The sequence below is a fragment of the Triturus cristatus genome, chromosome 10, assembly GCF_964204655.1.
Source record: "Triturus cristatus chromosome 10, aTriCri1.1, whole genome shotgun sequence".
NCBI classification, from domain to species: Eukaryota; Metazoa; Chordata; class Amphibia; order Caudata; family Salamandridae; genus Triturus; species Triturus cristatus.
This window is the reverse complement of record NC_140593.1, coordinates 306,629,646-306,645,912: the sequence shown is the minus strand read 5'-3', so window position 1 is coordinate 306,645,912 and position 16,267 is coordinate 306,629,646. Positions and strand designations below refer to the sequence as shown.

Genomic DNA, 16,267 nt, shown 5'->3' with positions numbered 1-16,267 from the left:
TGGTGACCGAAATGCATCAGGAAACGCCAGCGCTGCAAAATGAAATAAAACCCCTTCAAATTTACCGAAATGTGTGCGGCTCATCTCTCTCTTTAACAGAGAGGCTTGTTGTGATGTTATGCGGCTTGGTCCAGCCTCGAGCAACGCACCTCCGTAAGAGCGCCGAGACTGCCCGAAATTGGACCCTGTTGTTGTTTGCGGAAGCATAAAGGGCAGTCGGCAGCCACCAAGGACTGGACCTTGGAAGGACCCCAGCAGCCTGAAAAGTGGCATGTGAGGGGATTACGGTAAAGAACAAATGCAGCATTGCATACCGACATCGTCCACTGAAGGAAAGAATTATGGGGCTAACAGCGCACTACGAGAACCAACATGCTTTGAGAGACAGTAACCTATTGAGGCGCCCACCAGGGGGCAAACACCTTAAAAAGAGCAACTTTGGTTTGTGTGCTGTTTAGCCTTGAGATGCCGTGGCTTCCCCCTTTGAAAAAGGTCAATGGTGACCGAAATGCATCAGGAAACGCCAGCGCTGCAAAATGAAATAAAACCCCTTCAAATTTACCGAAATGTGTGCGGTTCATCTCTCTCTTTAACAGAGAGGCTTGTTGTGATGTTATGCGGCTTGGTCCAGCCTCGAGCAACGCACCTCCGTAAGAGCGCCGAGACTGCCCGAAATTGGACCCTGTTGTTGTTTGCGGAAGCATAAAGGGCAGTCGGCAGCCACCAAGGACTGGACCTTGGAAGGACCCCAGCAGCCTGAAAAGTGGCATGTGAGGGGATTACGGTAAAGAACAAATGCAGCATTGCATACCGACATCGTCCACTGAAGGAAAGAATTATGGGGCTAACAGCGCACTACGAGAACCAACATGCTTTGAGAGACAGTAACCTATTGAGGCGCCCACCAGGGGGCAAACACCTTAAAAAGAGCAACTTTGGTTTGTGTGCTGTTTAGCCTTGAGATGCCGTGGCTTCCCCCTTTGAAAAAGGTCAATGGTGACCGAAATGCATCAGGAAACGCCAGCGCTGCAAAATGAAATAAAACCCCTTCAAATTTACCGAAATGTGTGCGGCTCATCTCTCTCTTTAACAGAGAGGCTTGTTGTGATATATATATATATATATATATATATATATATATATATTATATTATCTACTGGCGGTCGCCAGTAGATAGTTATAGTTAGGACCGTGTTTCCATAGGAAATCCGCAACATTCCATTTGGAATAACTTTGGCGCCGGTTGACGAATCCTCGCGAAATTTTCAAAATAGGTGGGGCGCTCCGCTCCGCTCCTACCCTGAAAGTCTCGGGGGGATTCATCAAGCGGGGGCTGAGAAAAAAGGGGGGTCCCAAAACGCATTTTGCCCATGCAATTTTCCATAGGGACCTTTAGTCCAAGGTACAACCCGAACGGCTGAACAGAATTACTTGAAATTTGGCAGAGAGGTAGTCCTCAGCTCAGGGATGTGCCTTTTGCATATATGGAGTCAATCTGTTCAGTAGTTCCTGAAAAAATCAAAAGTAAAATCATATATATATGTGGGCGGAGCCTAACCACACATCTCATCCTGAGATCTGATTGGCTGTCAGCACTTCATCCAAGAAGTGTTGGCAGCCATCTTGGGACCAATATACATGATAGCACCTCATTAAAAAGCATTGCAGTTAATAGAAGGTTTTAAGAGTTTAGTTACATTATAAATCATTTGTTGATGGTACCATACTCATTTTAGGAATTGTGGTATGTTCTAAAGTGATTTCACCATGTGAAAAAGCCTTCTGCTGGGATATCATGATTGAGAGAAAAATATTTTCTCATGCTTTTCCCACAGAGGTTTGGAAGGTGATCTATAAGCTAAACTGAGAGCTTATTTTCTGTAAATTCACATTATCTTTCTCAGTCATGTGAGAATGAAGTCTGACATTCTCAGTAAAACATGTACATCCAACAAGGGCAGAGACTGTCAGTTGATTCCTTTGTGTTCTACTGCAGCTTCCCAGAGTGTTCCAAAGAACAACTAGAGCGCTAACAGTCCTACTTATGATAAACGTATGGCACACCTGAAGCCATCTTGCTTGGATTAAAGTGGTAACTCCTAAAACATTTAATTTAAAAAGGAACAAAATGAGGGGGTTCATTTTTCCATAAAAAGTATGATTAGTGCTGCAGAAAGAAAAATTAGGGCACATTTTGAGTGACTTCTCAAATCCTCTTCTATTTCATTAAAAAATTCTGGCATGCAGACTTAAACATGCACTTTCAATACCAGCAGCAGTTTTCCCTGGTGAGCAGTAGCTTTACTACAGTAATCTAATGAGCAAAAAGAGTGCTAACATTCAGAATGTATGGCAAATGTGTGACATATCTGAATACCTTCATGATGGAATCAAAGTAAAAAACTGAAAGCATTTCTTACTGAGGAGACTGCAGTAAATGAGGAAATTAGGAAACTTCATTACAAATAAGTCTCCCAAGATGGCCACCAGAGAGAAAAAGAGCCCAAATGTAGCCCAAATATCACCCAGATGTAGCCCAAGTATAGCCCAATGACAGAATGTCCCAGAGTGTTCTTAAAAACAACTAGAGCGCTTACTGTCTTCATTGTGACAAAAGTATGGCACACCTGAAGCCATCTTGATTGGAATAAACTGGTAACACTTAAAACATTTAATTTAAAAAGGAACACAATGAGGGGGTTCATTTTGCCATAGAAATTATGATTAATGCTGAAGAAAGAAAATGAGGGCACATTTTGAGTGACTTCTCAAATCCTCTTCTATTTCATTAAAAAATTCTGACATGCAGACTGAAACATGCACTTTTAATACCAGGAGCAGACTTCCATGGTGAACAGTAGTTTTACTACAGTGATCTAATGAGCAACTAGAGTGCTAACATTCAGAATGTATGGCAAATGTGTGACATATCTGAATACCTTCATGATGGAATCAAAGTAAAAAACTGAAAGCATTTCTTACTGAGGAGACTGCAGTACATGAGGAAATTAGGAAACTTCATAACAAATAAATCTCCCAATATGGCCACCGGAGACAAAAGAGCCCAAAATCACCCAGATGTAGCCCAAATATAGCCCAATGACAGAAGTGTGCAAAACACTTATTATGTTGTGTTTTTGCAGTGCTATATAGTGCAGACTTGTCAGGTATTGGAGTGCTTTACATAAGCATTGGTTACATCACACAAGAACAAATTCATTTTGGTTGTAGACCTGGGGAGACTAAGTGATTTGACCAGAATCACAGAATGTCGAGCTGAAGCAGAAACTCCAACCTGGTTCCCCAGTTGCAAAGTCTGCAGTTCTGGAAGTAACACCACATCCTCTCCCCTAAGTGCAACATTTAATCAAGTGGTCAACTGGATAAAAAAACATAAAGATAACAAATAATTTAAAAGTGCTTTGTCGCTATTTGAAAACTCAGAAAATATGTCCTTATTTTAGTCTTTTAGAGCACTAACCATAATTTTGATGCCAATAAGACCCTCTCATATATGTAATTTCTAAAGGAAATGCTCTAGGTATTACAGTTTTGATTACATCAAGATGACGTCAGGCGTTCCACACTTTTGTAATAAATATAGAATTAGCAATCTAGTTGTTCATTAGGATACTGTTGAGAGGCAGAGGCCAGGGGCACGGACTCTGAAAATTGAAGGCAGGTAGGAGGGTGCAAAGGCAACAATTTAACCACACTGAGCAGGCAGGAAGGGCAGTGGCAGCACAACAGACTATGGAGGGCAGTGGAAAGGGGGGCAGGGGCAACAAACCAACAATACAGGACTTGCAAGAGAGGCTGTGGCAATGTAATAGACCATTGTGGGCAGAAGGAAGAGGCAATGGTAGTACAACCATACATGCCAACAGACCCGATTCAGCCAGGTAACGTCCAATGTTTTTAAGCTCAAATGGGCTTTATTTGATCTGTCTCCTGTCTACATTCTCCTCTTTTTCAATGTAACTCAAAGGGGAAAATCAATACCCCAGTTTTTTTTCAAAATCTCCCTCTTACCAAGTTCAAAATGTTCGCAAGTATGGTACATTGGATCATGGAAGGAAATGGGGTAGGGACATGGACTTGGATAACAGAGGACAGGAGGGACATGGAGAGGTGCACCAAACTGACCCTGCAGGGCAGGCATCAGGGTTTGCAGCAGCACAATACACCACACAGGGCATGCGGGACGGGATTGCAGCACAACAATCCATAGAAAGCAAGAGGGAGGGGACAGGACCATGCACATGGACAACAGAGAACAGAGGGGCAAGAGGCAATGGTAGCTAGCTGACCATAATGGACAGACAGGAGAGAAAGCTGCAGCATAACAGACCACAAAGGGCAGGAGGGACGGATCAGGGGCATTACAATGGAACAGACAAGCCAGGAGGGAAGGAGTAGGGGTCTGCACATGTAAAAAGAGGGCTGGGGGCAAGGGGGAAGGGCAGGAGCAGCAAGATAGCCATGGAGGTCAGGCAGGATGGGCACTAGAAGCAAGACACCATGAAGAGCAACAGTGAGACTGTGATGGCATACACACAGACCATGGAGGGAAGGTGGGAGGGGGTCAGGGGCAGCTAACTGACCACACAGGGAAGGTGGGAGGGGCCATGGCAGCACAGAAGACCATGCATGGCAAGTGGGAGGGTTAGTGGCAGCACAATGGCTATGATGGGCAAGAAGGAGGGTGTAGGGGCATGCACAAAGGACGATGGAGGATAGAAGGGAGGGTGAGGACCTGTGCACAGACAAGAAAGTTCAGGGGAAGGGGCCTCACAACAGACAGCACGGGGCAGGCAGGAGGAGTAGTTGCAGCACAACAGACCAGGGAGGGCAGAAGGGTGAGGCATTACAATGGACCATGTAGGACAGGAGGAAGAGGATAGGGGCATGGCATGTGGACAGGCAGGGTGGAGGTGGCAGGGACAGGTTACAGTCATCTGACAATGCTAGGCAGTTGGGAGGGGAGTGGCAGCTCAACAGAACACTCAGAGTAGATAGGAGTGGCAGGTCCATGGAACATGGTGGGCAAAAAGGATGGAGCAGGGGCATGCACAAAGACATCGGAGGGCAGGGGGAAGGAGAATAGGGGCAGCAAGCTAAGCACAGAGTTTAAGCAGGAGGTCAATGATGGGACATAGAATAGGGCAATGGAGGGCAGGAGGAGTGGACTGGTACATCATACTAAATTGAGGGCAGTGGCAGCACATCAGACCATGCATGGCAGGAGGGAGGAGGCTAGTCCATGGATTCACACAACAGAGGATAGGGAGGAGGGGGATGGGGCAGCAAGCTAACTGTTCAGAGAAGGCGGGTATTAGGAACTTTATTGTTTTTAAAACGTGTGTCTGTGCGAATTACTTAAAATATGAACAAGTATGCAGCATAATCTCACTTTTATTCAGGAAGAAGAGGACGTTTGCGACTATGACTCCGGGCTCACTTGGCAGAAACACCCCCTGACCCTCCACCCCCTATCGCAAAATGTAATGCCCGTGAAAAGGGTAGGTGAACACAGTGTTATATAGAACATAGTCCTGAGAGCACGATTGAAAATGAAAACTAGATATAGTGTATGGTATAAACTATGCACCAAAAAGTGTGATATAAGATGAACCGGGCGTGAAATATAATATGCAATACATTGTGCGCAATGACAGATTCATTGGAGAGCGTGAGATAGCACAGGCACTAGCGCGTGCTATGCGATATGCGCCTTGGAGTGTAATATGCACAGGGCAGTGTTGTGTAACCTAACTAGTCTCTAAAGTTGTAATATAAAATATGTGCTGGGGAGTGTAACGTTGCATATGCACTGTGACAAAGATATGGATCCCAGATTGTAATATGTATGGCATAGCACTGTGCGTTATAACATAGGCATCGAGGAAGGCACGTTAGATGGGGCAATATAACCCGTGCGAAGACAAGTGTGGCATGACATTCACGGGGTGGTGTTACAGTGCACATGGGCTAGAGAGTGTCATAGCATATGCACTAGCTAGTAGAATACAACACAGAGGTGTGTGGCACTCAGCAGGCAATGGTGGGTATAACACAGCATTGGGCTCTGCCAGGAGCGCGCTGTGACTCAAGTGATGTTCGTCCCCTTTCCAGAGAGTAAAATAAAAAGTATTACACATCCGGCAGTGGATGTGTGTTTTATTAACCGTGAGGGTTTTTTTTTTGCATAGTTTTGGTCAAATTTTTGTCGAATCCCCTTTGAATGGCTTGGTGTGCATGTGTATTAAATGTGCCTGTCAATAGCTACCCATGTTTGTATAAATAAACGATAAGGGTGTCTACCGGGATTAGGCACGGTAGGGTATCAGACATGTCAGAGCTTCACTAGTGGTGTAAATACATTCCACGTGGATTCATTGTATGCATAGTCGCCTTTTAATGAATATCACGCAAATCGTCATGGTGATAGGTACGTACGGTTTGTCCAGCATGTCCTAGGTGTGTCTATAAATATATATTTTTTAAAAATAATAAAAAACAGTGGCCGGCCCTGGGGATTGGGGTCAAAAAAATATAATTAGGAGACAGGCCCTGGGGGATGGGGTCATCAGGGCCAATAAATTAGAATAAGAAGGGGAACCACACAGCCCCCCTTCTTAAAAAATTAAAATAAATAAAAGACTGGCATCGTGCCGGAGGCCACGCCCCCTCCTTGCAGCACTCTGCAAACGCGCCCCCTGGCGAGTTGTAAGTTGGGGAATTAATTCCTCTTCAATACTGAGGGTCCCTCAGGGCCAACTAGCCCAACAGGCATCTCCAGTATGCGCCAGGGAGCTGCGCTGCAGACAGGTGTTCTGAGGCCAAGCCCCTTTTTACACCTCTCTACAACGCAGCTCTGTGGCGCTTACTGGAGGTACCTAGTGGTCTAGTTTGTCCCTAGGGACCCTTAGGATTCAAGGGGACTTAATCTCTCAACTTAGAACAGCCACAGGGCGCGTTTACACAGTGGTGAAGGGAGGGGACGGGGCCTGAGGTGACGTGTGCAAACACGCACTATGGCACTTTTTAAATTGGGGGATATAATTTCCCTTCAATACTGAGGGCCCCTGGGGGCTAACTAGCCCACCAAGTGCTTCCAGTAAGCGCCACTGAGCTGCATTGCAGAGAGGTGGTCCAGTCCGTGCCACTTTTTACACCTCTCTGCAACGCAGATCTGTGGCACTTACTGGAGGTACCTAGTGGGCTAGTTGGACCCTAGGGACCCTCAGGATTCAAATGAACTTAATCTCCCAACTAAAAACGGACACAGGGCGTGTTTACACAGTGGTGAAGGGAGGGGACGGGGCCTGAGTTAACGTGTGCAAAAACGCCCTGTGGCCTGTTTTAAGAGGTAGTTTTAATCCCCCGGCCCTATTATATACTAGGGGCTTACAGAGGAGGTCATGCTAATCACAGGTGGACCCCAACGCATAATGTTCCCTAGTGTATGTAGGTGTTTTGACTGTATTCGGAGTGTCTTTTAACATAGCACTGGCTCTAGGACTGGTTAGTCAGACTCAGTTACCACCAGTATCCGTCTGAAAAAGTTGAGGGTACAGGATGATTTTGCAACAAGGCTCTTCTTTTTGTTCTTTCTGCACGTTATCCTTCTTCCTGCACTTTTCTTAGTCTTTGAGGACTTCTGTTGCTTCTTTCTGCACTTCTTTTTTTTCTTTCTGTGCATTTTTTCTTCTTTCTTCACATGTCCTATCTCTGTAGGCATAGTTAGAAATTAGCATTTAAAAAACCTTTGAAATTCCCAGAAAAAACCATAGGTTTTAGGCACGTTATAGTTAGGAATTAGCATTTAAAAAACCTCAGAAATTCACTGAAAAAACCATAGGTTTCAGGGGCGTTATAGTTAGATGGACTTTTCACTTGTACAAAACCATTGAAATTCCCCCGTTATAGTTAGTTCAGCTAACTATAACTCGCGCGCCCGCAATGCACTACTGATGACGTCACATATTACATCACTCATGACATGGTCAGTGACATCACTCATGACATCACTGATGACATCTCAAATGACATCACTGATGACATCACTGATGACATCATCCTTGTGATAGAGTGGCAGACCTCCTCTCACCCTAATATAACCTTTGATACACACATTCAAAAATAGAGACTAACATTTTCAAAATAATGGACATACCAATACCAGTTACAACAATCTCTTCAGTAATTCTAAGATCCACATACACATCCACTCATTCACCAACAGTCCTATACAGTCACTCATACATGTACTCACTCATCATATGTACTCGTACACCTATACATCCTGTTACACAATGCCACTCATCCATAGAGTTACTCACACACATAGTCACTCATGCTAATAAAGAATTAAACATACATTTACTTGCATATACAGTTATACACACACCACCACACTTACTTCTACGGAAACTTACACATACTTAGTCTTTTAAACAATCACTTATAGAAACACATACTTATTCATACAGGAACTCTTTCAATCTCTCACTCTCACATATACTCACTTATATACACCAATAGTCACATATACTAGTTTAAAACATATGTAGTTACTCATAAAGACACTATTGAGACAGTCATTCACTCACTAACACACCCATACACACACTCATCCACCCATACAGTCCTGCACACATGCTGTCTTCAACACATACAAACAGTGAGTCACTCATTCATGCACCTATGCACTACGTAATACCCCCCACCGCACCATGCAGACACTCAGACTGATACTCAAAAAACCAACTAATAACCTATATAGACGCCCATGTAGCTACTCACCAACCCATGCAGCCACTTATACACAAAGTGAGAGACTGATACAGATATTTACATATTTAAATATTACTCACTAAGCCATGTATTCACTATGATTCACTTAATCAGTCAGTTACACAATCAATTTTTCAAAAACAAATCATCCATTTAGACACTTATATACCCATTTATTCTTCCATCGACCTTGAGATATACATATAAAACATATTTAATTTTCAGAAAAACACACATTCACTGGATGATGTCATCAGTGATGTCATTTGAGATGTCATGAGTGATGTCACTGACCATGTCATGAGTGATGTAATATGTGACGTCATCAGCAGTGCATTGCGGGCGCGCGAGTTATAGTTAGCTGAACTAACTATAACGGGGGAATTTTAATGGTTTTGTACAAGTGAAAAGTCAAGCTAACTATAACGCCCCTGAAACCTATGGTTTTTTCAGTGAATATATATATATACATACACACACACACACACATACACACACACACACACACACACACACACACACACATATATATATATACACACACACACACTTTTTTTTACACCAACAACATGCCCCCACCAAGGAGACAATGGAGCACACTCGGTTCCATTACAAATATTTATTAATTATTCCAGGCAAACGCGTATCGGCGATTCCTGCCTTTATCAATGCCTTCATTATTGGATCTTTCTGGGCTCCACATATAAACATCAATATATTTTTCCCATTGACTAGTCTGAATGCCGTGATGAAAAACGGACTGCGGGTAAAGTTTTCTACTGTCCGTGCCCGTGTCCGCCATTTTGAACCGTCCCTTGTTCTTAGTAGAATTCCTTCCACAATTGTGCATATTAAATTGATAAGGCATCTAAGTAGACACATTATATGAGGGCAAGATTTTAATGGGTACAGGAAAGTTCCATCACATCCTGTGGGTTCGAACCCTCGCCCTGCCGTGATCCGACCTGCAACTGCGTCGCGTTCGCTCGAGTAGGAGCTTTGTCCAAATTTCCATCACTTTGTAGTGCCGACCTTGTGTCATTGAGTGCTCCGCTAGGGAGGTCAGCGGCGGTTCTGGATTTCTCGATGCAAAACAGGAGCGAAGGGGTCCAAACGGGAGTGACTGGGAACATAGTCACTTTATGACTTTCTTAGCTGATGTGCACCCACTGGGGACTTTATTTGCATTTCACCACTAGAGTCAGCAAACACCCACTGTGGATTTCACCATTTTGAGACTCCAAATACCAGGTGCCCTAGCGGGCGGAAGAACACGCCGGGCATGACTCTTTAATAAACACAGGCGTTCTCTATGCAGTTTGCTGTTCGTCTCTTTTGCATGGGCTTGTGAACAAGAATAGTCATTCGAAACGCGTCAAGCATTTTTATATTCACTGAAAAACCAAATGTTACGGGGATGTTGTTAGGAAATAAAATAGCATTAAAAAAACCTTAGAAATATACTGATAAAAATAAAGGCTACTGGAACGTTATAGTTAGACTCAGATTTCACTCATACATAACCAGTGAAATTCAGCAGTTGTAGTTACCTGAGCTAACTATAACTTACGTTAACGTTTATGACTGATAAAAATATATACTAAGGTACCACAAAAGTTAAATTAATATACTTTCTGTACTACTGAGTGACTCCATTTTTTTTACATAGATTATGGAAGTGGCTGTGTGCATCCGTGTGAGTGTGTGTCAGAGTGCATGTATGGGTGTGTGAGGCTCTGTAGGTGTGTACAAGGGTGTGTGAGTAGCTGTGTGGCTGACTTAGTGGCTGTGTGAGTGGCTGTATTAGTGAGTGGCTGGGTGTGTCAGTGGCTTTATGAATAGGAGTGGATGTGTGAGTGGCTCTATGGGTGTCTGAATGGCTGTATGAGGAAGTGACTGGGTGTGTAAGTGGCTGTATGGGTGAGTGGCTGTATGGGTGAGTAAGTGACTGGGTGAGTGGCTGTGTGAATGGCTGTATGGGTGAGTGAGTGGATGTGTGAGTGCTTGTATGGATGTGTGATTGGGTATGTAAGTGGTTGTGTGGGTGTGTGAGTGCTTGTATGGGAGAGTAAGTGGCTGTATTCAGAGGCTGTATGGAGGAGCGAGTGGGCATGTGTGTGAGTGGCTGTAGACGTAAATAATTGGGTGTGTGAGTAACCGTATGAGTGAGTGTGTGGTTATGTGACTGGCTGTACGGGGACGTGAGTGGTTGTACGAGTAGCTGTATGGGGAGCGAGTGGTCTTGTGAGTGGCTGTATGAGTGTGGGTCTATGAGTGACTATGGATGAGTGAGTGGTTGTGTGAGTACTTGTATTGGTCTGATCTGTTGTGTGTGAGTGGGTGTTGAGTGGGTGTTGAGAGGTTGTACAGGTGTGAGAGTGGGCGTGCATGTCGTTCTGTGGATGTAATCAGTGATGTCACTTACCATGTCATGAGTGATGTAATATGTGAGATCATTAGCAGTGCACTGCGGGGGCGTAAGTTACAGTAAGTTCAGCTAACTAGAACTGCTGAATTTCACTGGTTTTGTACCAGTGAAATCTGAGCCTAACTATAACATTTCTGTAACCTTTGTTTTTTTCAGTGAATTTTTAAGGTTTTTTAAAATTGTATTTGCCAACTGTAACCTGTGACCTTTGAGAGTAGGTGTGTGAGCAGCTGTGTAGGTCAATTAGTGGGTGCGTTGCTGTATTGCTCTGTGACTATCTACTTGCAACTGCCAGTAGGTTATAAATATATAACATTACCAATGAAGGTAATGTGGGGCAATGCACTCAGGAGCTCCCTCCACACGGTAGGACTGAAGCTCAATAAGTTCCTGACCCACAATGCTGTTAAAGATACTGACTGCGAAAACTATATATTGTATATAATACAAAGGAAGCTTCTGTGGAGAGGATATCTATGGTGATGTTATAAAAGTAATTACAAGTAATTCAAAGATAATACAATGTACAAGAAACACTACCTAGGTTGTCAGCTGTGCTCACGGATCCTGGCAATCAAACAGGAACACGCAAAACAGAAACAGTAAGGGTGTTGAACTAAATACATGACCACAATAGGAAAGGCGCTATCAAGGAGGAGAGCCTAACAGGCAAGAAGGGAATACAACGGCACACTTGGCAGCAAGCAAGTAACAAGCATAAAAGTAAACTAGAAACAAGGCAGCAGGAATAGGAAGACAGCTAGCTAAGAATTGGAACAAAGGTAATGGAAAGAAAAGTAGGGAATGGAAAAAAAGGTAAATACGGAAGGAAGGGCTTCAGAGGTGCACTAGAAAAGTGCTGGATCAGGAATCAAGATGACAAGGTAGCATTGAAGGCAGTGCTAGTCCAATAAACTAGAAATAGCTAAGGCTCAGAAATCAAGGCATCAAAGTAGCACTGAAGACCGTGCTAGTTCAGGAACAAGAAATGTCTACAGCTCAGGAATCAAGGTAACACGGAAGGCAGTGCTAGTTCAGGAACAAGGAATTGCTAAAGCCCAGGTATCAAGGTAGCACTGCACGAAGTGCTAGTACAGAAACAAAGAAATAGCTACAGCCCAGTAAACAGAAACAAGGAATACCACCTATAGCTCAGGAACAAGGACCAACCCTGGACTGAAGGGAGTGGGAGCTTAAAAGAGTGCATAGTAAGCACATGCATCAGGAGTGAGCAGGCTAGCAGCTGCCAGCCACAGGTGTGATGAATTCCTCCACCCATCTTTGGTCTGCAGGGGTGGAGAGGAAGAAGTGAGCAGGGGATTATAGATAATGGAGTTTCAAACATGAGCATTCTGGCTTCCACAAACCCCAGCATGGATGTGAATGGATGGCAATTTCAAAATAGTGTTCAAATGGCTGGAAGTCAGGATATGCATGCAGGGAAGTGTCCGGAAGCTTATTAGAAAACTGGAAAGTCCCACAATGCGGCCCCCTGGTGGTGGGCACAAGAGCGCAGGGAGCGAATCGTGACAATCATATAAAAAAAAGTATATAGAACAAACTGAAATAAAGTCACACAGGGAATATGTGTTCAACAGGATCACAGTCTGACACTATCACATCAACCTTGCCAAGTTAAAACTACAAGATAAAGAAAGTTTAATGTTTATAACGGTAAGTGACTGGCCCAAGTGTACCTCCCCAGGACATGACTACCATTTAAAAAAAACTCATGTGCAAAGTGTCATTAGACTGAAGTAATTGTCAAGAGTAGCGTCTTTGTCACTACTTGACCGTCCCTTAATGAACTTACTAAGTTTGGGTACAGGCTGTGTATCCCAAAACTGGTATTTACGTTTGCTTGCCTCATCAAGGTTCTTAGCTGGACCCTGGCATGCAGAAAGCAGCTCCATTGCTCTTTGAATATCTTGAAGTTTTTGCATGGGAATGGCTGAGTTCTGCAGGAAAACAAGAATATTAAGAAGAACACAATTACTTCAACACTGAAAAGTGGGTGGAAACAACATTTATTTAAATACTCAAATAAGCAAAAAACGTTGTGTGAAAATAACACTGTGAAACAAGCATTGGCAGAGTCAATAGATCCGGCCTTGGCATGCTAATGCAATGTTTATTTATTTTTTAATTGAAAGCCTATGCCACAAAAACAAAAGACGAAAAACAAAATATACCACCACCTAAACATGACCTACACATGCTTGCAATAAAAAATGTCAATTTAAAAAAAAAATTTAATTGGTGTGGCGCTTTTACTAGTTATGCGCCTTTTGGTTGCACCATGCATATCATCATAATTATTATTATTGTTTGTAAAGGAGACAATATTAAATCACAGCCTAAACAAACACACGTATTGCAGGAAGCTGCAATGTTACAATTGCACATAAAGACTTTATGTTATGTTATTCGGAATTTGTTAAGCGCACGGTCACCCAGGGGTTTCATGGCGCTAAGTGAGACAGATGGTAAACTGAAGAGATAGATGGTAACAATACTCTAACCGTGCGCTTGTTTGAATAACCAGGTCTTCAGAGCTCCCCTAAAATCTGCCAGCTTAGTACAATTCCGAAGAGACAGGGGGAAGGAATTCCAGGTTTTTGGGGTAAGGTAGGCGAAACGGGATCCACCAAGTCGTTTCTTTTTGAACGTAGGCAGCGTGAGGAAGGACAGGTGGGCAGAGCGAAGGTCACGGGTCGGTTCGTATTTATTTATGAGTTGATTGACGAACCTGGGACTTTTTCCGTGGAGTGCTTTGAAGATTATGCAGCCTACCTTAAAGGTGATCCGTTGGGCTATAGGGAGCCAATGAAGGGAGGCTAATATAGGTTTGGCCGACTTCCTGCGGTTGCTTTTAAATATTATAACAGCAACTACAATTTTTTTTTTTAAATAAATGACCAAGAGAAATGCAGCGAAAATAATAACAGTATTCAGAGGTAATATGAAAAGAGGTATAATAAAGAACACTTTGATTCAGCTTTGTAACTAAACAGAAAGGAACTTAATTTAGGCCTATGAGAATAATGTGTACAGGCTGTGTGAGGTCACTCAAAGGGAAAGGAGGCAATCGCTCAAGAGTAGCCCACTGCCACCTGCAGTACACAGCACGCTGTGGTGGTGGAAGCAAAATGTGATTGACCTTTTGGCATACCAATGGATGAGGCCCACTGGCCAAACGCCCCTCTGCGCCTGTATACAGTATGCATGATTTTTTTTTTTTTAAATAGTATGGAGAGACCGCTACAGCGGCCTCAAAGTCTGGATCTAAAAAGTAAGGTGCATTTCCAAATGCCGAATATGAAGCTGTTTTTCCATTTACGATTTATTGTCATGGTCTGTGGTAGGTTTGTTTGCTAGCTCCAAATAAGCTGTTCGACCAAAAACTTGATATATGTCACTAGCTTCCTTGCTGGGGTAATGCCAGCTATCATACAGGCAAGAATGGTGCGAGACGCTTGCCTTAAATGTATGTTGATGCTCCAGTGCCAACACCGCTGACCGTCTGTGTGTATCACATTTTATCATGGTACGGTGTTGCTTTACCAGCTCATATGATTGTATTTTTATATGTATTCCCCCATCGGCAAGAGTCCAAGATTTCAGGAACAAAGAATGGAGTTATGATTTGTGCCTCAAACCGACAAACAATGAACACGGACTACTCTATCCACCCACGGTCACTTTCTAAGTAGTATTGTCACAACAAGCAAAGTTTTATGTGACCACTAATACCCCAAGTGACACTGATACCTCCCAGTCAAGTGGTCTTGTAATTTAAGACAGCAGCACTCACTTGTTTTATAAAGCCCTTCATAGTGCACTTCAGTTTTAAACGTTGAAGATAACACGGATTACTGTTACCCAAATCAGTGGTACTCAATTCACAGATCTCGGATGGTTAAGGAGGTCTTCCCAGAATTCCAACCCACAACCTCGCGCACACCCACAGACTTCAGCAGCGCGTGGTCATCTATATGAACCACCCTGCAGTATCAGTGCACTATTCTAATACGTTTTCTACCATTTTTATATACCTTTTACCTGTTGCTGAGGCCTCAAAATATTTTCTAGTTGGTTGAGTAATCTTTCAAGTTGTAGTGCATGGAGTGGAGAAAGGTGCTAGCAGAAGTGTCATCTACCTAGTGTTGTGTTTTGGTATAGGGTTTGAGGCCCAAAGAGTGTATTCCAGATTTGGTGCAAGAACATGTAGGAGCATCACACAGGGAGGCATCTTCTCTACCCCAGCTTGCCCAATGGTGGAGGAATTTAATAATACCTACTGCCGCCTTGCCCAAGGCAGTAGTGGTGTGCCTCTGCCACCCTTTTCTTTGCCAAGTGTGTGTGTGTGTGTGGGGGAGAGGGGGGTAATAACATACTCTGTGCCTTGTTGAGGGATGAAAGGGAGAATGACCCCTGCTCTTTTACCCAAGGTCAAGAGAGGGGAACATTCTCCACTGTGCCTTTCCCCAAACCCTCCCGCCTTGTGAAACTGTGAGAAGTGCCTTAAAAATAAAATCGAAATAAGTGCTGGTGAGCAGGAGAGATAGCACATGCACCAGAGACCTGTTCCAATTCTGCTTTAGGCCAAGGAGGAGCGGGTCACTTGTCATGGCCCTTGATGAACAAGTTACTTACCTTCGTTAACGATGTATCTGCAAGAAACATTAGTTAGATTCCTCACTTTAGAATATCCCCAGGCGTCAGGCTGGATCTGGTAAGATTTTTTGTCAGCAATACCCCTTGCTCGTCGCTAGGCGTCGTCTGTGGCTCCGCGTCTGTCAGCGTTGTGCGCCGGAATGACGGAGTACTTAGACGCCGCCCTTGCGCGCTGACGTCAGTTCTTGTACATAGCTTTCCGCGCCAGGAATGCAGAGCCATGCAAGAGACCGACACTGGTGCCATAAAGTCTAGGGCCCTGAAAAGGATAACCTTAAGCCTAGATGTCGGTTTGCAGAACAGGGAGGATGGGTGAGTCGGTGAGGAATCTAACTAACTAATGTTTCTTACAGATACATCGTT

At 43.7% G+C, this 16,267-nt stretch overlaps 1 protein-coding gene across 2 annotated transcripts in view; it reads right to left on the bottom strand.

Moving 5' to 3' along the window:
* Window positions 1-16,267, bottom strand: part of NMT2 (N-myristoyltransferase 2) — a 257,288-nt gene that overhangs the window by 81,834 nt on the left and 159,187 nt on the right. For both annotated transcript variants that reach the window (XM_085631260.1, XM_085631259.1), the window contains exon 3: window positions 13,041-13,185. In XM_085631260.1, coding sequence (XP_085487386.1) covers window positions 13,041-13,185 — 145 coding nt within the window. The remainder of the gene's footprint in view (window positions 1-13,040; window positions 13,186-16,267) is intronic.